Raw genomic sequence first — 23,628 nt, 5'->3', positions numbered from 1 at the left:
CAGCCATGCACCACAATGAAGTTTGTAGAATAGGGGAGGTCCACAGAGAAACAAGAACAAGGCAGATGTACAGAGACAGAGAGGGTACGACCTGGGAAAAGAATGCTGCCCAGATCCTGGACTATTTTCTAGTCCTGCTTCCATCTCTCCCTGAGGCCTGGCTGCATTCCGAGCTTTGGGTTCCTAGACACTCTGTGTCCTTATAATAAACTTCCCCTTACAATAAAGCTTCAACCACTCCAGTTTCTATTACTTGCAATCGATAATCTTAAATAAAACTAGAAAAAGCTAAACTATTTGAAAAACATGTTTATCAGAATGAAAAAGACAATGACTTAATTCATTTTCCATTCCTCCATCATTTAGCTAGGAATTTCTGCCTCTTCAGAGCTCCTACAATGCCTCATGACTCTCTGTTTATCACCATCTGCACTGTGTTCCAATTATCTATATAAATGTCATGTTGCCCTGACTGTCAAGAATGACCAAAGCAGCCAGGTTCAAGCATGGTGTGGGGTCATGGAGAGGAGAGGGAGGGGCAGAACATGCTCTGCGTGTCCGGGCCACCGACAGCAGGAAGACAGGCAGGGGATTTCACGCGGACAGGAAGGATGGCAGAGGGCCGGGGTGAGGGTGGCGGGCGGGTCAGCCAGGAGTGGCCCTGAGCCTACGTCGTGCTGAAGAGGCAAAAAGGGTCAGAAGAGGCAGCAACCATCAGGAGTGTGCTCAGAATTACTGATTGTGCACAAAGGACTCTGTGCCAAATGCGGCAGCACATCCATTTATTTAATTCCATAAGCACTTAGTGAACACAAACACATGTGAGACACTGTGCTGGCTGCTCGGAGACTTGGGTAGTGATGGTGGCGGGGAAATAAAGTAATTAGGGTTCAGTTCCTATTTTCGGGGAACTCAGAAAACAATGAAGAAACAAATATGTAAAGCAATATTTCCACTACTTCAAGATAACAGTCCATTTGCTGAAAACTTACTATAACCTACAGTAGACTTTATGCAAAGCCACTGTATAACCTACCACTAGATGAAGCTCAAAGATGATACAGTGAGGTTATTTAGGGCTTGAACAAATCAGGGTTCAAATCCCAGCTTTGTCATGCAAAGATCGGCTGTGTGATCTTGGGCAAGTACTTAATCTCATTAAGCTTCAGTTTTCTCCCATGCAAAATTGGGGTAAATACGGTTCCTTCCTCATAGGGCTGTAGTGAGGATAGAATGAGATATAATGTGAAAGTGCCTGGTATAATAAGTGCTCAACAAATGTTAACCATTCATTTATTTAACATGAGTTTATTGAGTGCCTGCTATGTGTTAGACATAGTTCTGGAGCTCGGGATATATCAGTGAACAAAACAAAGTATTGCCCCAAGGAGCTTATGTTCTACAGGAAAGGAGCCAAGCATATTATAATAATATTCATTGACCTTAATACTTATAGTAGCAAACAGAATGAGAAAAGGAGCTGTTAACAGCATGGTTTTATAGAGGAGGTAGCATTCAAGATATGACATGAAGAATGAATAGGTTTACAGGAGAAAATGGACTGACAGGTATTCCAGGCAAGAGAGAACTTCCCTCTCTTGAGGGTAAATGGGATCAAATATATGGTGATGGAAGGAGAACTGACTCTGGGTGGTGAACACACAACGTGATATATAGATGATGTATTACAGAATTGTACACCTGAAACCCATGTAACTTTACTAACCATTGTCAGCCCAATAATCTTTAATTTAAAAAGATATATCAAGAGAGGGAGAAAACCTCCCTGCAGAAATTCAGAGGTCAAGTTCACGAGACTGCAGATCCTTTGTGGCTGAGACAGAAGTGTGTGTTAGGCAAAGAACATGGAAAGGGAGGTTAGAGCAATAGGTTAAAAAGTCTTGCTGTCTTGCTACAGTTTGAATTTCATTCCATGGTGCATGGTGAGCTAGTTCAGATTTTTAATCGGGGAAAATCCTGTTGGAATGATAAGTCTGGAAGAGTGGCTTGGGGCTTAGTCCAGCAAGAGATAATGTGTGGAGACAGAAGTAGCACAAACGCACAATGGGTTAAAGAGGGAGAATCAGTAGGATTTGGTGACTTACTGATTAGGGGACGGGTGGTGGGGGACATCAAGTAAGAAATGACTGAACATTGTTAATTTGGCTCAACAATCAGGAGGTAACTGGTACCCTTTGATGAGAGCAGCTTCTGTGGAATGACAAGGAAGGAAGCAGTGGACTGAAGAGTGAGTGAGCAGAAAGGACAGGTGGACACTGAGTGGAGGCAGTTTTCAAGAAGCTTGGCGATGAAGTGGATGAAAGAGTGTAGCTGCAAGGACTGATGAGGTGAGGCTGAAGATGGGACTTTTACGGTTATTTTAGACCATTAAGTTTATCAACATCTTGTTATATAGCAGGAGATGCGACACATTCTGTAGGCTTTCATTTATAGAAAGTACAAAAGTGGGAAAAACGAGTCTATGCTGTTAGAAGTCAGGCTAGTGATTTCTCTTGGGCCGGGGTTAGTGAAAAGAGGCATGAAGGAGGCCTCTGGAATACTGGTCCTTTCGGGTTCTTGATCAGGGAAGGTTACATGGGTGTGCACATTTGAGACCATTCTCCCAGCTGCACACATGTGATACGTGCACTTTGTTGCATTCATTTTACGTTTCAATAACAAGAAGAAGAGGAGAAGGGGGGAGAGGGCGGCCACATTTGCAAAGACCTGGAAATGTGTGAGGAGCAGAAAGGTGTTGAACATAGCTGGGAAGTGACATTCAAAGGGGAAGAGAGAGCTGGTGAGGTAGGGAAAAGCTGCACTGTGAAAGGCCTTGTGTGATAGGTGAAGGGGTTACATTCTAACCCAAGGCCAGCGCAATGCTACTGAGAGTTTTTACACAAAAGGGCAACATGATTTGATTTGTGTTTGAGAAGAATCACTATGGGTGTTGGGGTCGAATGGATGGAAGGGGGCCAGAGTAAAGGCAAGGCGACAAGTCAGAGACCATAAAGTACTCCGGGCAGGACACGGCATGGCCTGGATGGAGACGATGGTCATGGGAATGGGACAGGCTAATAGGCTCGAGAGAAGTTAAGGTGGCACCTTCAAGGTGTGGTGACCAATTGGATGGATGGCAGAGAGGATGACAGGAGTCAAGAAGTACTCAAGCCAGGTGTCTGGCTTGAGTGACTGATGACACTCACGGAGGTGGGGCCCACCTGGGAAGGGGCAGGCTTTGAGAGAAGGTTTCGTTTTGAACATGTTGGGTTTGCTGTAACTGTGGGTCATCCACGTAGAAATGCTCACTGAAAAGGCTCTCTGGGACTCAGGAGAGAGATCAGGATGGAGATGCAGGTGAGGACATCTTTTGCCCAGAAGTGGTGGCTGAGGCCATGGGTGTGAATGAAACCCCCAGTGGGTGCAAAAAGCACTCTCACCTGCCATCCAAGAGGTGGATGAATTTTTACCTTTTTGTGTTTTGTTCATAAGCCCTCCACAGCAATAACATTCTTCATTTCTACTGACATGCATTATCGAAATATGAGTATATTCCCATCAATTGGAATTCTTTCCCCCACTTGGGGCTGGGGGACCAGGGTGCCAAGATAGGGGTCTCATTCCTGGATCAGGCTGTGGGCCTTTTACTGACACTGAACCCAGTGGTCTCTCCCCAGTGGCTTGAAGCCTGCAGAGATCTGAATGGTGGCTTCACTCAGTGGTGAGCTATGGTCATGGTGGTGTTTGTCCCCCAAATGCAGAAAACTGAACTGTAGGATTGCTCAGTGAAGTGGCCTCAACCTTGTCAAAGTTCTGGGGGGAGCAGACAAAGCGACGGCCACTGACAAGAGCTTAATTCACCCAGAAGTCGTTTCAATAAAGGAGACAAAGTCTCTGGCAGTGAGCTCTCAGTAGTTCCACGTTCAATTACAGATGCTGGAAAACATGACTAATCTGAACACAGCACTTACACTGGCTGCCCTAATGGCACAAAGAGGCCCAGAAGCAGGACGGCCAGAGGGCCACGTGAAGGTAGAGAGCCACTGATGTGAGGACAGAGGTGAGTTGCAGCCTGGAGTGGTAGAGGGCCCCTCTGAGGTATCAGTGGCACCCAGGAACGGGCCACCAGAGAAGACAGGGCAGCTCTGAAGTCCAGGGAGAGGATAAGGCTGTGCAGCGATGGACTACGAGTCGGCCCTGCTGTGGGGTTTGGATCTCATTAGGCTCATGACAGACTGTAGGGCACAGGGCAGCTCTGACACTGGCTGTCATTGTAGCAGAATATACAGCCATTTCATCAAGACCCCGAAAGAGCATTTCCAGGGTGCAGAGCTTTACAAAATGTATTGCTTTCCTTTACTGGAATTATAACAAGGACTTATTATTATTGGTAGCAATAGGGTTATACTGTCTCAGGATTCTGCCATTAGTCGTTCCAAAACTAAACCATCACCATTATTCTTAAAATAAAAGAATCAAGACTATGCATTTGTGCGTGTATGTGTGTGCGTGTGTGTGCATGTGTGTGTGCACGGGCATGTGTATGTGTGTGTACGTATGTGTATGCGTGTGTGCGGGTGTGTGCTTGTGCGTGTGCGTGCGTGTGTGCATGTATGCGTGCATATGTGCACGTGTGTGCATGTGTGTGCGCGTGCGTGCACGTGTGTGCGTTGCGTGTGTGCGCGTGTGTGCACGTGTATATGTGTATGTGTGTGTGCGTGCGTGTGTGTGTGTGTGTGCGTATGTGTGCAAGTGTGTGCATGTGTGTGTGCGCATGTGTGTGCTCTTTATGAAAGGGAGCCACTGAGTTTTATGATCTGCCCACTTGTTTAGCTTTGAACATTTGGGATATATATTTTCAGATCTTTTTTCTAAATAATATACCAACTTGTTATGAGTCCCTCACCCCTGCCTGGGCCGCAACAAGAGCTCCTGAGAAATAAAGCAGTCACACCCATCAGCCCTGAGTCCAGAAGGGACAGTTTTCACCTTTTCAAAGCCCAATAGAGTTGAGGTACATCCATCCTTTCTTTTCATCTCCTTTGCCCCCGGCATTCTCCTTCCTTCTTCCTTCTCTACCTTCTTTTTCATCCTTTCTCTTCTTTCTGTTTGTAATTGGGGCCAATCGGTATTGGAGCACCAACATGGACGAGGCCCTGGGATAAGCATTATCTCATTTAATTCTCAGACACTTATAAAATAGGTATTACTATTGTCACCATTTTGGAAATGAGGAAATGGAGGGTCAGGGAGCTTGGGTAACTTGCCCAAGGTCACACAGCTGGCAGGTTGGCAGGGTCAGGATCTGAATTCACCCTTGTCTGACTCCAGAGCTCGAGCTCTTGGCCATGGTGACATTCGATCTCTTAGCAGAGCTCTGTCTGCTGCCCTGCCAGTCCCAGTACAGGATTGGTGCTTAGCGCATTTCCTGTTCTTTTCCTTCATTATTATATTAGATGAAGAACTTGCAAAGGTCCTGATAGGTAACTGCTTTAGAGACGAATTTTTTCTCCAGTGCATGATATGCCATAGACAATCGAGACACCTAAAATTACGTGAGAAAGCAAACAAGACAAGTTAACATGATGTCAGTAGCTTACACAGCATTTTTCCTGTGCTGATATTCCTGTCACATTTTTGAAGAATGAGACTAATTACTTTCAATGCCAAGGTGACAGCTCCAAATGTGTGCCCTCAAGGTGGCTTGACCGTGTCACTAATGTGGCCACAGCCGAAGACTTTGGGAAGAACCGTCTCCAAGCAGAACTTTCTGGTTCAGGAAAACCCACAGTACTAATTTGTATCTCACCAAAACTGGAATGACATAGCCTGATCACTTATCCTCCTCTCCTCCAGATTTCATTCTAAGATTCTCTGAGCCATTTCAAAAACCACTGATCTTTATGTAGGTCAAATATTTGCCTTGTGTGGTATCTACCAAAAGCATGTATGGCTGGCTCTAAACATATTTCCAAGGAGGAATTTTAAAAATACTGTTGAGTAATGGCCCTATCATTTGTCTCCCAAATTGACATGTTCAAAGGATAAACACATATTTAGATGTTTCACATTTAATATGTTTATGTAAAAAATCACTTGTATTGCTTAAAAATGTTATCTCTTACTGCACTTTGATTTATTCAGTTCACTTAAGAGAAGTGACAAGTTGGAAGCTCTTTTCTCTGACATCCTTTTGCTTTATGTTTGTGAAGTGTGTGCAGATGTGCGGTCTGCCTGGGTACAGATCGCAGTGCCCAGACAGAGTGCTGCAGACTCCGGTTCAGCAAGCCCAACTTTCTCCTGTCATCTTCACACCACACTGTTATGACGTCATTGCCTAGATTTGGAGTCTGTAAGATCCAGGCTGCCTGTAACGTCTATGCTATAGGAAGGTGAAGGTTCCAGCCAGAGCTGCCCGTCTCCTCCCCTTAGGTGCTGTCCTCACCCGACTTGCACAAAAGCTCATAGTCACAGGAAAAAGGAGGATGAAGAATCAGAATTTCTAAATCACGTAAGTTTGGGACCACATAATGCAATTTCTGTAGGCAATGCTGAGGGAACTTTATAGAATGAAGCATCCCATCCCCTGAGCTATAAAATTAATAATGGAGTCAGGGTTCCCAGGGCAAAAACATTTCTGTCTCCACCGACATGCATCTTCCTGACAGCAGAGGAGGATGGAGGGCTGTTGCTAATAGTTCCCAGACCCACACCTCCGGGACCTGGAGGAAGGGCGCTCTCTTGCGCGCTCTCTCTCTCTCTGTGGATGGGCCTGTGTCTTTGGAAATTCCTGCCACTCCAGGCTGACAGAAGCCCATATGTTGACCATTAGGGCGTAAAGCAAGATTCACTTAAGCCCTTCATCCAATAGGCTGTTTCTCCTCTGCTTGACTTACACGTTGTCATTAATGACACAGATTTATTGAGGGAAGGAAAGAATGCTAAAGAGCAAATGTTAGAGACCTCACATTCATCTACTTGCTTGGCTTACCCCTTCCTTGCATTAAGAATTGCAAAGCTAAAGCTGGGAAAGACAATGTCTCTACTTATCGCCGATGATTTTATTCAACGTTTTTGTAAAACTAGGAAAAGTTTGACTGGCACAGGAAAGCATGTCCCATTACATTAGCAAACCCCATCACAGAATTCAAGTTGTTGAGGTGTCTTCAAGGCTTTCCATATCTGGCACTAACTAGCCTAGTCACCTTTATTCCCTGCTGCTGCCCAGCGGGACCCTCTAATCAGGCCATCTCCTCATTGTCCCACTGAAGTGACTTTCTGATATCACAGACCTGTAGACTGTTTGTTCATAGGAGTTACTCTCATCTGCTGCTCTGGACTGTTCTGTCCCTCCTTCAGATTGAAAATCTTCCCAGCCTTCAAGATCCAGGCCTGCTTCTGCACCTCTCACAGAGCGCTGCCTGTCTGCTCCAAGGACAGCTCACTTCCTTCTTAGGTCCTCTAACATGTCGTGCAATAGGGCTCACATGCTGTTTTTGAAATGTTTGCTGATTTCTCATGTATCTTGTCTCCCCAAGGACAGGGGTTAGGTCTTATATTTCTTCTATATACTGCATTGTGCTCAGGTGGCCAACTTATATTTCCTGACTCATTAAATATTAAATTTAAAACAATTTGTTAAAAGTTAAGATCAGCCTTCCCTTGACAAATGAGAGCACATTTCTTCAGGGAGCAGTCATCTACTCTTTGGGCACTAAGGTGAGAGCAGACTAGCTATAAGCCTGCTTCTATTCAAATTATCTCACTTGATATGTAGGGCACAAATACAACAAGTGTGGCCATTTTTAAATGATAGAAATTCAAAATGACAACTTAGTTTGTGGCATCAAGTTCAAGTTCTGTTATTGCAAACAGAGTAAAATTAATTAACAATTTATCATTCATTGATTGGATCATAGGAACCTTAGGAATTCCTAGGTGAAACACATATCTTAAGAGACCCAGAGAAGTAAACTTGTCCATGGTAACCCAATTAGTGTCAGTAGAAATAGCACTAGGCAGCATTAGGTGGCCCCAAAGTTCCCTAGTGCAGGATGTTTCCCGAGGAATGTGAAATATGCATATTTTAAAGAGCAGATTTATCCACATCAGCACCAAATAGGTTTCATGGGAAAAACTTAGGTGAATTAAGCAAATACATTACTTTAAAGTAATTTAACATCATTCTTTTGTTTGCAACACATCAATATGGTAATTAGAAATGACTTTTTCTCTGTTTCCACAAAAAAGATACCTATTTGATAAATTCTTTGTTGTTAGTAGTTGAAATAATGTCAAAGACTTCAAAATAAAATGAAAATTTTGTTTCTATTTTTTTTTTGAAATTTTCTTTGTTTCGAAAGTTTTTTTTTTTTTTTTAATTTTCACAAATTCAATCTGATTGCCACTTTTAATTAATTCAAATTAAGGCACTTTTTAGTATATTTTAAAAGTATAGTAATTCTAGCAAGTCTATATTCTGAAAAGTAACAGAGAATTACAGATCATGTTTATAACAAAATAGAATTGGATGTAAAAATATTTTCGCTCATGTTAACAATGAAAATAGGTGAACTACCCAGTAATCCCACTGATAATAGTAAATGAAAAAGTCCTCCCAAAGAATCAAAGAATTGAGTATTTGGTGGCTGCTAAAAGCAATAGCAATAGTCTGCTGTTGCACTGGAGAGGTTTTATCTTACCCAGGGAAATGAGCAACCAGTGACATCTTCAGCTCTGTAAATGCTCCACTAATGCACTTGAATATGAGGGAAAATTCCATTTAGCACTTAAACTTCAACAGGAATTTTCATAAGCTGTGCATTACAATCAGTGATGAGTGAAGACACGCTTGGTAATTACCTCTTGAAGAAATCAAGTTATGTTTAAGCTATGACACTGCACCAACATAACTAAGAATTCAGCTAATGTGATGAATGTACTTTATGTTGTTTATTTCTTGCCATTCAATTCAATTCAACCCATGTTTATGTGGTAGTTGCTGGGGGTCCACTGGTAAACAGACAGATATAGCTCCTGCCATTATAGAATCAGAGTCCAGTGGGACAGACCGGTAACAAACAAATATTTAAAGAAATTAACTTGTGGCACATCCTTTGAATGAAAGAACAAGGTTTTCTGAGATGGAGAAGCAGAAAGATCCTTGATACATTCTAAGAGGACCGGTGATGGACCAGATGTGGAAATGAGAAAGTCATGTAACAACTGCCTTGCAGGTTTTTGGCTTGAACCATGGAGTGGATGGCTGCACTGTTTTGTGGGAAGGGGAAGCCTGAGGAAAACAGGTTTCGGAAGTGGGACAAATCAAGCGCTCAGCTGTGAACAGAAGCAGGTTGATAGAAATGGGAGCAATCCGAGTGGAGCTGTTTGGCAGGAAGTTGGATACAAGATGAGGGGAGAGGCCACAGAGGAAGACTGAAAACAGCAGTTAAATGGAAGAGATCACCCAGGGAGAAAGTACAGAGAGATGAGAGCCAGGACGGAACGCTGAAGATCTTCCGACTTTAGAAGTAGAAGAGGAGGAACTAGCAACTGAAATTGAGGAAGACCAGCTATTGGGCCAGGAGGAAACTCAGGAGAATATGCTACTTACAGAGAACAAGGAAACAGAGTGTTTTAGGAAGGAGGGACAGGCTCACTGCGTTATATGCCACATAAGAGTTTGAAAAGATGGTCCACTGGATAATAATTAATATTAATTTTATAAGATAATTAATTTCCTATGAAAATGGTGACTTATAAGCCTCAAAAATATGTTTTTCATATTGTTCTCGTCTGGTCTAGCTGTCTTAGCAATTTTTATGTATCAACTCAGGAATGTCTATAATAAGTTTCAAAGCAGAAAGAGTAACTTTTTCAAAATGGTAAATGGAAGGTAAGACCTTGTAATAGAGCAATGGAGTGAGGACTGAAATCTAAGAAATGCCCCTTTCCTTTCTGGACTTGAGGGCTGGGTCCCATCGCCTGCCAACCTGGCTCACGTGCAGGGACCGAGCTCGTCTTCCCCTCTTTGCATTCTTGGAGCTTATCATAGTGTCTGGCATAGAGAAGGGGCTCAATAAACATCTGTGCTGGGAAGAAAAAAGGGACTGAAGATGTACTGGTGGGAACTGTACATTTAGTATCAACATCATCCATTGCTATTTGCTCACAAGTCGCTCCCTTGTTTTCAACCAGGCCGCAGTCACAGCATGCAGAAGTTCTGCAAACCTGGCCCCACACCGCAGGGCTTGTCTAGAGCACCAATCTCTGTAAACCATGGTTGGGATTGTGTTCCCATGGGTTCTGAGCTGTTTGCCAAACATGATTTTTGTGGAAAAAACCCGTGATACCTGAGCGCTTACACCGTTCACAGCCTGCAGCTGTCAGCCAGGTATTGGGCTTTCAACAGGCAACAAGTTAAACAACTGCTGGACTCCATTTGTTTTCTGAACTTGACTGGAGAAGGGGTGGAGGGTTGCTTGTTTCCTCCAGTTGATGAGGAGACCTCAGGGTGACCTCTGGCCCAGGTCAGGGCTTTTACATCATAACCAGTGAAAGTGGCCTGTGATTAGGTGCAGACACTCCTCTGGAGAGGATAGCAGCATTCCTTCGTTAGAGATGAACCTATCTCTAACTTAAGGGCTTCTTTGATTTATGGCTGCCGGGGCAATAAGCAGAGTAGATAACCACAGAGCTGCCGGAATAGCCATCCCAGAAAGCCCGGCTTCCTACAGCTAGCTCCAATTTGGCCTGTGGAGTGTCACATGCACAGCGTTGCATGGTTGTATGGACTCTTCGAATCTGCAGAGTATTTATAGTTGAACATCAGAGCATTCTCTTTCTTCAACTGAAGACTAAAGGAAAATACCTTTTGTTGTTGTTGTTGCCATAAGAATTTCTTCCTTCACTGGTTTTTGAGCTTATCATTTCTTAAGAACAATGAACATTAATACTCTTGAAACTGAAGGGCTTGTAGTTGATTGGGCATCAGGGCAACCTGAGCCAAACGTGGGTAGAGGTTGAGTCTGACCACTTTCTACCCCCTACTTGGCGGACACCTCATCCCATTACATTCTCATGTCCTCACGCTGCCTCTTTAGGACACAGATCTCCCCTTCCTCCCAAATTTCAGGAAGTAAAGTAGTACAGTGGGAGAAGTATGGGTTTCTCTTTTGATTTTTATTTATCTTGTTTTGTTTACTGCTTACAGGCCACAAAATCTTGGGCAAGTTAAGTAGCTTTTCAGAGCCTCAGTTTCCTTCTCTAGGAGTAGAGGGTACTGCTGTGAAGACCCAGAGAAAATGCACAGAAGGTGCCTGACTCTTAACAGGAAGTCACCCAATAGTCCACTCATCCACCTGGGGTTGGGTTCTGGCCTCACCCAGGAGTACCTCGGGGTCTTCACTCACCCTTCTGCAATTTTCATCAAAATGTGTCCTGGTTTCATTATGTCAGGACTTCATTACAAGGCTGACTTGATAACCTCTGTCAAACTAATTCCAGGGGAAGCTTTGATGGCTGAAATCATTTAATGTGCTTACTCACAGTAAAAGAGGGTTTCTGAGAATGCAGGGCGTAAATGTGAAAGAACACCCTCTTATACTGGGCAAGCCAAGGTAGGGTATATTTTTGGGGTGACATTTATTTAGAGACCCTCAAATAAAGAAATTTTTTCTTTGTAAGAGATCAGGTATCCCTCCAAAATAATTTCTCCCTGGATTTTTTTCTTACTGAATACTTATGGAAAAATCTGGAATCCTGGATTACCTAAAACGTTGATTTTTCAAACTTCGATTTGTTTAAGTTTGAAATGCATATAGAATCTCAGGCCCAAACCCCTGAGATTTTGTTCCATAGGGTCTGCATTTTGGCAAATAGTAGACTAGCCATGTAGACGTGATGCACTACGCAAACTGAATGGACAAAATAAGCCAGCTCACACCAGGCAAATCCTGAGCTAATGTGCACAGGAAACAGACGCCGACTAGCGAGAGAAAAGGCAGTCCGCTCAAATATCTATCGACAATATTCAACCTGCTCAGCACCATCGCTTCTCCCGTGCCGGCGAGTAGGAGCTGCCCGATAAGCTGAGTAGTAAATGTGCCTGATATAAAACAAAGACACAATACGACCACAGCAAAGCAGACTTGGTGGTATGAGTTGCACTCTAGGGGAAGGTTATGTCAATTTTAATAGAGAAAATGAAAAAGAATAGATATAATTTGCTTTAAAATGTACGACAAACTTCTGACTTATTTTAGAGCCTGGATACTCCGACGGTAACCCATTTCGAACACGTGGGAGCTTCATTAGCAGGAAACAGGCCATTCCTACACTGTGGATTCTAGAGAAGGGAAGGGTCCCACAGTGATGTGTGCCTGCGGAGAGGCTGTTAGCATTGACCCAACACCTTCCTTTCACTATGAGGGAGCAGAACTCAGAACAGAAATGCCAGTGCGAGTTAGATGCAGGAATCTCCCCTTCCGGCAGGTCTCGGATTCAGTCACATCTCCCCACCTCCGCAGACAGAGTTAGGAGCTACTCCAGGCTGTTTCTGAACCACACACGTCCACAGCTGTTTTGTCTGACTTGGTAGAATGCGCACGGTGGCCAGGATAACGCCTCGTCTCAGAAGGCCATGGATGGCACAGACGGGCGTAGGCCCTCAGCAGCTATGTGGGCTGACGCAGGCTTTCGCAGGGAAAATCTGCATCTCGTACATGTAGCCATGTTAGTACGCGACTCCAAATATGAACAATGAAAAACATACTCTGTCAGAAATCTGAACTTTGGCTTCCATGATGCCAAACGCCCTGAACCATATTTTCACTAATGCGATCACAGAATCAACAGAATTCAAAAAAAGTATTGCAAAGTTTGCATGCACGATGTTGGCATTTTCTTAGGCTCAGCTAAACAGGGCATTAAATCTGGTTCAGGTAATTTATGAATAACCTAAGAGTCTTAGTGGAAATCTGATCTAATGCATTGGAACTGGCTACTTAAAAACAACAACAACAAAAAAGAATAACAAAATGGCTCCTGGTTAATCAATACCAACCATTCACATCTTTTCAAGGCAGAGAAGCTAAAATGAGTCTAAGGAAGAAGAGAAATGAATTAGGAGAATGAATAAATTACATAGGTTCCCTCAGAAAGTCCACACCTGTGGCGGTGTGCCTTGTGGCTGGCACATTTGGAGGCAGAGTAAAGTGTTTAAAAGAATGAACAGACTCAGGTTCAAGTCCCTGCTCTGCCTCTTACAAACTGAGAGTCCTTGGGGAAAATCCATAACCTGTCTGTCAGGGCCTCAGTGTCCTCTCCCATAGAATGGGATCATAGCATGCCCACCTTACAGACTTCTGCGGGAACCAGTGAGTGAATGCAAATCAAGCCCTGACACGCGGCGGTTACCGCAAATGTGTTTGCTATTTTAGGATCAAGAAACAGAATTGTATCCTAATACAGGGAGTAGAAAAAGCAAAGTGTGCAAGAATCACTTAGTATCCTGAAGATGCCTCAGGGTTTAGACCCCGAATCTCCTCTGTGAGAAAATAAGGTCTTTATTTCATGGAGGCGATTAAATGAGCATCAAGCGTAACTGTTTGCTTCACTCTCTTTCAATTGAAAAAAGAAAAAAAAAACAAGACACCACAAAAGATATTCTAGGGAAGGGGGTCCTCTTCCATTTGAAAGGAGGTTTTTGCTTCACACGGCTCTGCACACGTAGGGACACACTACTGTAGCATCAAGGTCAAGAGCACAGGTCGTGGGGTCAGACAGCCAGACATCTGTCCCCTCCAGGACCAGTGAGATCTTGAGCTGGTCATTCAATTGTCTCACCCATACAATTGGGATGAAGACATTCAGGACTGCTTATCTGGCTTCAAGACATAAGATGTTTGGTTCTTGGTTTATGTTGACCAATGAGGAGCCACCCTCTTCCTCTTCCCCTTCCCATTCTCCTTCCCCATTCCCTCCTTCTCCTTCTCCTTCTTTCTCCTCCTCCTCCTTCTCTTTTCCCCAGTAACCAGTTCCAATGCACTGATATCATAAGGCATCTCTAAAGATGAAATCAAGTCATGTGTGCAATGACCTTAGCCCAGCACCTAGCTCACAGGAATCAACACGCAGTTCCTAAAATGATCCTGATATTATGGTCTCCAGGTCCTGTCTGAGGAGCCTGAGGTTAAGCGCTAGTTAATGGCAGGAAGGGACCCAATCCTTGGGACAATCCTGTACCAAAGCACAGGTTCCACGCGATTCCATCGAAACTTTGGCCTGACAGGGAGGACGACTTGTTAGAGGTCCCAAAGCATGTCAGGAATGCAGCAGTCTGGCCCCTTTACTTGGTCATTAGCAATCCACAGGCTGCATGTACAGACCTGCTCAAGTGAAGAATTAGCTCATCAACCACAAAGGAAACTCAGCCACTAGAGACAAAGAAGAGGCTTTAGACATCTGTGATACTCCCTGGTCATCCTGCCCCTTGGTCAGCCCAGTGTTAGCAGCTGGCTGCCATCCGCGTTGTTTTATTGGTTCCTTTGCAATTACTTTGGAATGAAAAACAAGCTCAGAATTTAAATTTGAGGATGCTTTTTCCTGATAATGAATTCCTTTGCTTTCTACTAAGTCTGAGGTGTTGGCTTGAGCCAAAGTTGTCTGTGGGCTCCCCATCACCTTTTATCCACTGAGACTTGTACTCATTTTGTACCAGAGTCTTTGCAAAGACTGTGCTAAGGCTGGAGTTCAGTGCTGACCAGGAGGGTGCGAGGCAGAGACCAGCACAGATATGAGACAAAGATGTGGAAATGGCTGTGCTGAGGCTGACGGAGCTGCTCCTGAGTGAGCTCAAGACAAGGAAGGTGCCGTGTGCAAGAGCAGGCTGTGGTTTTAATACATGAAGTGATTCTTACACAGCCCTCAATGACTGCCCACTGACAACCAAAGTAGTAGGGATGAATTCTTGCCTTCTAGTATTTGGCAACTTCTGACCATATTGGAAAGAACAAGGGACTGTGCAGTGTGGTAGATTTCAAAACAGGTGAACTTTCAAGCCCTGGGAACCTCTTCTGCAGTCACAGAGGAGGGATTTGCAAAGGGGAAGATACACTGCAAAATTATCCTCCTCTCAGTCTCTGGATCACAGAAACGGTGCTGAGCTGCCAAACATAGTGGACATCAGTCCACTGTCCAGGCTGAAGAATTTTATTAATCTGCATGTTGTGACTTTTTGCCACAGACATTCTTGTTGGGTTCCCCTTTCTCCAGAATCTCAGGAGAGCTCTCTGTGCACTTCAAATATGAATTATAAGAACATGAGCTTTGAACGTGAAAGCAGCAGGCTGCCCTTACAGAATTGGCAGGCTGGAAATACAGAACTGCATTTAAATTTGAGAGTATCGATCATCAAAGAATTAGGGGCTGTGACTAAAGTGTTTTGAACTTACCTGCATCTCGGTCCCTGATACAGTAGTCTGGAGAATTCTCAAAATATACGAGGTCGTTTTTTGTTGGTTTCTTAAACCTCTTGTTAGCCACAGTGAAACCAGTGCCATCCTGGTTCATGACGACCTGGATGGCCCCGTTGTACTTCCTCCACAGGTAATCGCCTGTTTTCCTGAAGTCGGCCATGGCCAGCCAGCATGTCCTCAGCGTACATGAGCCACTCACGCCATGACACTTGCACTCTTGTTTCAAGAAGCGCTTCACAGCCTGCCGGAAAAGATGGGCAGTTCAGTGGAGGTAGGCTCAAGCTCTTGACACATACTGCAACTTTCCAAGTGACCAAGAAATAACTGAAGACATAGGACCCAGGGGCTTAGGACAGGGACATGTCCAAGGTCACTTGCTGGTCACTTCAGCCACATACACTGACTATAGCACATTGGGAGGTGGCGAGAGAGTAGGGAACAGTGCCTGACTGTGAACCCCATTACACTATCATTATAACAAAAACCTCACTAATTTGAATTTAATAGGGTTTGAAGAGTAAGGAAATTAGAGTATTTTCTAAATAAATATAGCTTTATTATATTAAAAATGTACACTATTACTCAAATTAGGTGCACAAAGTAATTGCTAAACCCACATCTTTTAATAAATCAATAATAGTGATTGTTACTGTTATATTTATGGGGTTCTCTCCATGCTCTGGGTATTGTGCTCATGCTTTCTACATTCTAGCTCAATGACTTAATCTTCACAACAATCCCCTGCTACCATACTGTATTTACTTTTCACATCTTAAGCGGGAAAGTTCCTGGGCAGGTGAGACCCAAATGGGGCAGAGTGGGGGACCAAGATGGCCCTCTGAGGGCTGTGTCTGTGGAGGACAGCTGCCATCCTGGTTACCCAGTAAGACTCATATCAAACACACAGAATATAAAGATATAGGGGTGGGGACACACGGGGGAGTGTGGTTGCAGAAAAGGAGTTCATCTTGACATCCTTTACAGGTGCCCAGGTCCCTGCGACACAGAAGACCAAACTAAGGACATTTGTCCTGCTCACTTCTCTGTCCTTACCCTCCAAAGCTGGCTCATGCGAATGAGGACAGATCCCAAATGTACCAGGACTCCATCCACTATGACAAGCTCAGCAGGAAACATCTGGTTGCCCAGGCCCAACGTGGGAAAGGTGTGCGTGAATTAATAGCCGTAGGGCCACCATGATGTCTTGGCTCCTTCAGCTTTAGCATACTTTCGACACATTTCCAGACATGTGAGTAAATTGCAACTGACTTTCTGAAATGAAGAACATTTCTGCACACTTGATTCCACTAGAGCCTTGGTCAGAAACTGAATTTGTGGAAGAGGCAAATGAGGTTGGAGCACCTGGGTTAAGTTACCTGGGGTGACTCTCCGGGGAGAAGCAATCTGGACTATTGGTATCTATGTGAGTTTGGGGTGAGTGGAGGAGGGGTGAGCATGACTGCTTGTGGGAGCCCCACCTGGCTGCATGTTGGAACCATACACCCACATCCCACACTGATACCAATTATACCAGAATCTCAGGGAGTGGGCAGAGCAGGTTGCAACTACCACCTCCAACTTCTTAGAAATAGTTCTCTCTGTGTTACCTTACAAATTTTGTTCAGAGTACTTTGGAGAATATCATTAAGGGGGTTTCCTGCCCCCTCTATCTAGGCCTCCTACTCCAGATACCCTCTGTCTTGGGGATGCAAACTAAGGATTGAGACTCTCAGCAGGGGGTGTTCTCCTCCTATGCTCTGTGGCTGAGCCAAGTACCAAAGCCATGGTCTTGAGGAGACCTCCCAAGGTTGATCATCCCCACAGCCCTTCTTTGTGTCACATTGTTTTGGGCACCTGATAGGGGAAGCCTCTAATTATCAGTTGTGATCTCACTTGAGCTTGGGAATTGATTGTGAATCCTCATTCTTTATAGCTTATTCCTTTCACAGCTGAGTTATTTACTCATAAGTAATACTCCTAGCTTAAAAAGTGATAGGTAATATTATTGCCTTCCTTTTGTAACGCTCAGCTCCCAGATTGAACACTTCAAAGTTGGTATTTTTATATGATTGACTGAAGGATTTGCATATTAATTTAAGGTTGGATCTTCATGATACACCTTATGAATCCTTAAAAATAGATGTGGCAAGATATACAGGTCAAGATGGCAGAGTAGGTAAAACCTCTGCTTACCACCTCTCATGACCATGTCATATTTACAACTAAACTACAGAATGACTATCATGGAGAATTGCCTGAAGTCTAGCTGAACAGAAGTCTATAACTAAGGACATATAGAAGAAACCACCTGGAGACTGGTAAGAGGGGCGGAGATGTGGAACTGGATGGTCCCACATCCATGTGACCATTAAAAATCAAGAAGGATATCTTGGCTGCAGAGATTTCCTCCTTCCTGGAAGAGTGAGGTGTCCCAGCCCCACACCAGTCTCCCTAGCCTTGGGTTTCAGTGCTGGAGAGAGAAGTCTCCAGAACTTCTGGCTGTGAAAACCAGTGGAAATTGTGGCAGAGTGAGATGAGGATGGCTGAATTCCCAGGTGCTCATCTCAAAGGGCCAGCACACAGACTTACTTGCTGCCGAACTCACTCACCCTAGATCCAGCACTGGGGTGGCAGCTTGAAAGGCACCAGGGACATACAGAGAGGAACTGAGCTGTCTGGCTTCAGGATGAGGGCTGGAGGGGCAACTTTCTCCTGGATAGAAATCTGATGGAAGCCATTTTTCCTTAGTTGAGCCCACCCCCTTTCTGGCAAGCAGACCCAGGCAGCTGCCATATCTGAGTCTCTATCAACCTGGCTAACACCATTCATTTGCCTTGATTCCTTGAGACCCTGCCTCACTCAACTTTTGGGCCCACCCAAACCACATTCAGTGGCTTTTCCATATAAACAGCTTGTCTTGGCTCATGCTGCGGACTTTCTTAAAATCTCTCAAAGGTTCACAAAACCCAAACAAGAAGCATTTGGCTTCAGCATGCCCTGTACCTGTGGCTGAGCAGCCCTAAGCCCAGCACTAGCAACAGCTGGCCTTGGTTTGTGGCTTGGCCTCTCAAGGCACCTCCAAGCCCAGCATGGGTGGTGGCCATATGTGGATCGGTTTGTGGCTCATGCCAGGTAGCTTTCGGCAGGGCACAGTCTGCAGCTGAATTTAGCCTGGGGTGGAACCCTCCAGGAGGCCCCAGTACTGGCATGCTGAGTGGCCAGTTTCAGACCCAGCCAGAACACCCAGAAGGTACACGAGGCAGGAACCAGAGCCCTGTTATAGTGAATCCTGCTCTGGAGGGTCACCCCTGCATCACAACTCCTCCATTGTAGTCACAGTCAGTCCTAACAATCAATGAGCCGGAGAGTCAATCCCTCCCATTGAAATGCAAACAGCAACCAAGGCTCAACTACAACAGGCACACAGAACCCACCAAGTGACACACCTGGAGTACCCAGGTCAGGTGACCAAGAAGACTGTGCCACTGAACCCCACAGCACTCCTCCTATATAAGTCCACTCTACTAAGATGGGAGACATAGAAACAAACATAGGGAGGTAGCTAAAATGGGGAGACAAAGAAACATGTCCCCTACCTCCCCCCAAACACACACACACACACACACACACACACACACACACACAAACCAACAGAATAAAGGTCCAAAAAAAGAACTGAACAAAATGCAGACAAGCAATCTACCAGATGCAGAGTTCCAAACACCGGTTATAAGGATGCTCAATGATTTCAGGGAGAACTTCAACAAAGAGACAGAAAAGAGAAAAATGGAGACAGAAAACATAAAAAAGAACCAGTCAGAAATAAAGAATACAATAATTGAAATGAAGAATACATTAGAGGGAACAACATTAGATTAGATGAAACAGAGGAGTGAATCAGCGATTTAGAAGATAAGATAGCAGAAAACATCCAATCAGAACAACAGAAAGAAAAATGAATCCATAAAAAATGAGGATAGTTTAAGGGCCTCCAGACCAACATCAAGTGTACCAACATTCACATCATAGGGGTACCAGAAGGAGAAGAGAGAGAGCAAGGAATTGAAAACCTATTGAAAGAAATAATGAAGGAAAACTTCCATAACTTGGTGAAGGAAATAAATATACAAGCTCAGAAACTCAGTGAAGGAAAAAAATATGCAAGCCCAGGAAGCACAGAGAGTACAAAACAAGATGAACCCAAACAGGCCCACATCAAGACACATCATAATTAAAATGCCAAAGGAAGACAAAGAGAAAGTCTTAAAAGCAGGAAAAGAAAAGCAGTTAGTTACCTACAAAGGAGCTCCCATAAGACTGTCAGCTGATTTCTCATCAGAAACTTTGCAGGCCAGAAGGGATTGGCACAAAATATTCACAGTGGTGAAAAGCAAAGGACCTACAACCAAGATTACTCTATGCAGCAAAGCCATCATCTAGAACTGTAGGACAGATAAAGAGCTTCCCAGAGAAGAAAGAGCTAAAGAAGTTCATCACCTGCAAACTAGTATTACAAGAAACCTTAGAGGGAATTCTTTAATATGAAAAAAATTATACATATTTTAAGAAAGGAAAACTGTATTAAAATTGTAATACTCAATATAGACTGATAACAAAAATTAAATACAAGTCATGTTGGACTTCTGCAATGACAAGAGGTGCTCAAAGTGGTTACCATCAATGTCCAGACACTTCTGATTATGGCGAACTAGTGTTTGAGCAATGGTGACCAAAGTATCCACTTGGATACATTTTTTTGGCACCCCTGGCATATATATAAGAGTGAAGAATGTCAGACAGTGAAAGGCAGATGCAATGTAATTTATCTTATATGTGGAATTTAAAAAACAACATAAACAAACAAACAAAACAGAAACAAACACATAGGTACAGAGAACATTTTGATGGTTGCCTGATGGGAATGGGGTCGGGGATGGGTAAAAAGGGGGAAAGGATTAAGAAGTACAAATTGGTTGTTACAAAGTAGTCATGGTGATGACTAATAGCATAAGGAATATAGTCAATCATATTGTACTAACTATGTGTGGTGTCAGAAGGGTACTAGGTTTATTGGGGTGCTGGATGGGAGGGGATTGGGGGACATAGTGAAAAAGGTGAAAGGACTAAGAAATACAAATTGGTAGTCACAAAATAGTCATGTAAGGCATAGGGAATAGAGTCAATAATATGGTAATAATTATGTATAATGCTAGGTGGGGACTAGACTACTCAGGTGGATCACTTCTTAAATTATACAAATGTCTAACCACTATGCTGTACACCTGAAATTAATATAAAACAATATCGAATGTCAACTGTAATTGAAAAATTAAAAAAGGGAGGAAAGGTGAAGGGGAATAACAGGTTCAAATTTCAGGTATAAAACAAATAAGTCATGGGGATGTAACGTACAGCATAGGGAATATAGTCAATAATATTGTGATAGCGTGGTACAGTGTCAGATGGTTGCTGGACTTATCATGGTGATCACTTCTTTAGGTACATAAATGTTGAATAACTGTGGTGTACACCTGAAACTAACATAATATTGTATGTTTGCTACATTTTAATAAAAATCTTTAAGATGAAAAAATACACATGGCAGTGGTACACACTATTGGTTATCATCATTCATCACTATTGAATGGCAAAGGCCGTTCCTCTCTTCCTCCCTCAGTTTTGCTCAGGTGTTGGGCAGCCACATGTTTCAGAGGTGGCCAAGCCTCTCTCTGACCTCAGAGCAGCCTAAATCAACAATAGTAATTTCATAGTCCTGCTACCAATTTTTTTTCAGCAGAGGGCATATGATGATTCTATCTGGGCTAATATGATGTCAGGAGTAATCTGTCTGGGGACTTGTAAGAAAGGTTTCTTCACTCTTTAAGAACACATTTAAAATCATAATATAAGATGCATTGTGTTTGTCTCAACTTTTGAATTATGCATACTCTGCTACCTTCCATTCTTTTGAATAAATCAAGAATTAACTGGATAATATTATAAGACTTATTATAATAGGGAAAAAGAGATAGAGGGAGAAATAAGGGGGGGTTACATTGTACCTTCCAAACTAATAGTCATCAAAAATCTATTACATAGGCCATTCACAGAATAAAAAGTACTAACAAAAAGATTTTTAAAAATGTTCAACGTCACTAGCAATCAGACATGCAAACTGCAACAATGGAGCACCATTTTCCCCCCGTAATAGATTGGCAAGTAGTAAAAGGATTGATGGTAACATCTGGTGTTGGTAAGAGTATGGGGACGGAAATGCTTTAACAAACTTTTGGGAGAGTAAATTGATACACCGTTTAAATAGAGAACATTTTTGCAATACCTATAAAAATTTTAAATGTACGTATACTTTGACTTTGGTGATTCCACTCTTGAAATATTTGCACAAGTTTTGAAGGATACACACCCACATGGATGTCCATTACAGCATAATTAGCAATAACAAAATATTAGGAAAAAACACAGATGACATCAATAGGAAAATGGTTCAGCACATCGTGGTATATGCTTAATAATGGAATATTATGTGGTCTTTGAATAATGAGGTAGGTCACTCTTACAAGCATAAAAGGAAGTCAAGTGACAGAAGTAAAATGCAGAACAATATATGTGGCACGATCCACTTTTAAAGGGCTGCATATGTGTGTATACACAGAAGAGGAAGGGAAAGAATGCTCTTTTATAATCTGGCTGCAATCTGAGAGGTTGCGTGGTCTGGAAACAAAATCGGGAGGAAACAAAAAGGAGTCCAACTATCTGCATAGTAAAATACAGGAATTTGGGGGTGTCCCCTACCACCTGGAGAGCAGAGCAGGGGTTCTCATTCTGGCTACACGTTAGAATCACCTGGCGATCTTTCCCTGCCCGCAGATGAGGGCTTCTCCCTGGGCTGAATAAATCAGAATGTGGGCCGGGGGTAGGGCCTGGTCTTGAGGGTACTTCTGTACTTCCGGTCTCAGGGGCTTCTTATACCGCGTAAGGGTTGAGAATCTCGTCCAAACCCAGGAAAGCCACGGAGGACTAGAGAAGCTGCAGCACCACCTGGGGTCCTGGGCCTAAAGGGAAGGGTGGAGGACAGGGGTGGGGGTCGTGGGGGTGAGGATGGAGGGGAGCAGGTGAGCCATTCCCATAGAAGGGGCAGCATTACGGTTCCGGGAACAGGGGTATTTGATTATTGAATTAAAAGTTGTGTTCTACCCTGTGTCTCCAAAACGTCCTCACCTCCAGAAAAAAATTGCCTCAAGCAACAAGTTGCCCTAGAGCTGCTTTGAGGGGAATAAAGGGTGGGGGTGACCACTGGAGTAAAAACCATGTGTTTGGAGGAACAGGCTACAGAGGAGGGTCCAGCCTGAAAGGACATGCCCCAAACCCTCCCCCCAGGAATCTCTGGAGGCGCTGGGTGAGGGGCTAGTGGCCCTCTACGTGGGTCCTTGATGGAGAGGCTGCAGACATTTTATTTGCTCCATAAAGGAAGTAGTGAAAAAAGGAGGACCTGGGGACATCCCAGGGGCTGCCAGATAGTCTGAGGTTTTTTTGTGTTAGTTTTTAATTATTACTTCCAAATTTTTTAATTCAGGAAATGTGTGCACATGACTTTAAAAAAGCAATAGTCCAGGAAAGATCAGGGTGAACAGCAAGAGCCCTCTCTGTACCCTTCTCTTCTCTCCTGTCCTTACTCTCCTCCCTGTCTGCACAGCCCAGCCCCAGAGCCATCACTTGTAAATAATCCTGCTTTTAGTCCTTCTGGTGGTTACTACCTAAATGCTTATCCAACCAGTTCTGTAGCTGACCTCCAACTTTGTGAGAAATAGAAAAAGGCATCCCACCCTCAAGGTATTTTATGGACCTCTGCCATCATAACCAAACAAATCTGCAATAACAGAGGTGACTTGAGCCCTCTGGAGGGGTGCAATTCAAAGTTGGCACAGCTGAATGTGACAACTCTGCATGTCACTGTTTATTTACCTACCAATCAATGTTCTGTGTTTCCTAATAGTTTTCTCATTATGGAGAGTGAGAATTTCACTCAGTCCTCACCCCTCACCCCAACTACCAACATGGCTGTATCATGATTCTGGTGATCTCTGTAACTTCAAGGAACAGTCTTTCACCTCCTTTTCTTGTTCCAAAAGTC

The 23,628-nt window shown here is 43.7% G+C and overlaps 1 protein-coding gene across 1 annotated transcript in view; it reads right to left on the bottom strand.

Annotated features, from left to right (window-relative positions):
- The window catches only part of WNT2 (Wnt family member 2), a 52,442-nt gene that overhangs the window by 5,556 nt on the left and 23,258 nt on the right, over positions 1–23,628 (bottom strand). The window contains exon 4 of the mRNA XM_019743196.3: positions 15,453–15,717. Within this exon, the coding sequence (XP_019598755.2) occupies positions 15,453–15,717 (265 nt within the window). The remainder of the gene's footprint in view (positions 1–15,452; positions 15,718–23,628) is intronic.

Source organism: Rhinolophus sinicus, chromosome 8 (assembly GCF_057876585.1).
Source record: "Rhinolophus sinicus isolate RSI-liver-muscle chromosome 8, RSI-T2T, whole genome shotgun sequence".
In the NCBI taxonomy this organism is placed as follows: domain Eukaryota; kingdom Metazoa; phylum Chordata; class Mammalia; order Chiroptera; family Rhinolophidae; genus Rhinolophus; species Rhinolophus sinicus.
The sequence above is the reverse complement of the archived record's forward strand: the minus strand, read 5'-3'. Positions and strand labels throughout refer to the sequence as shown.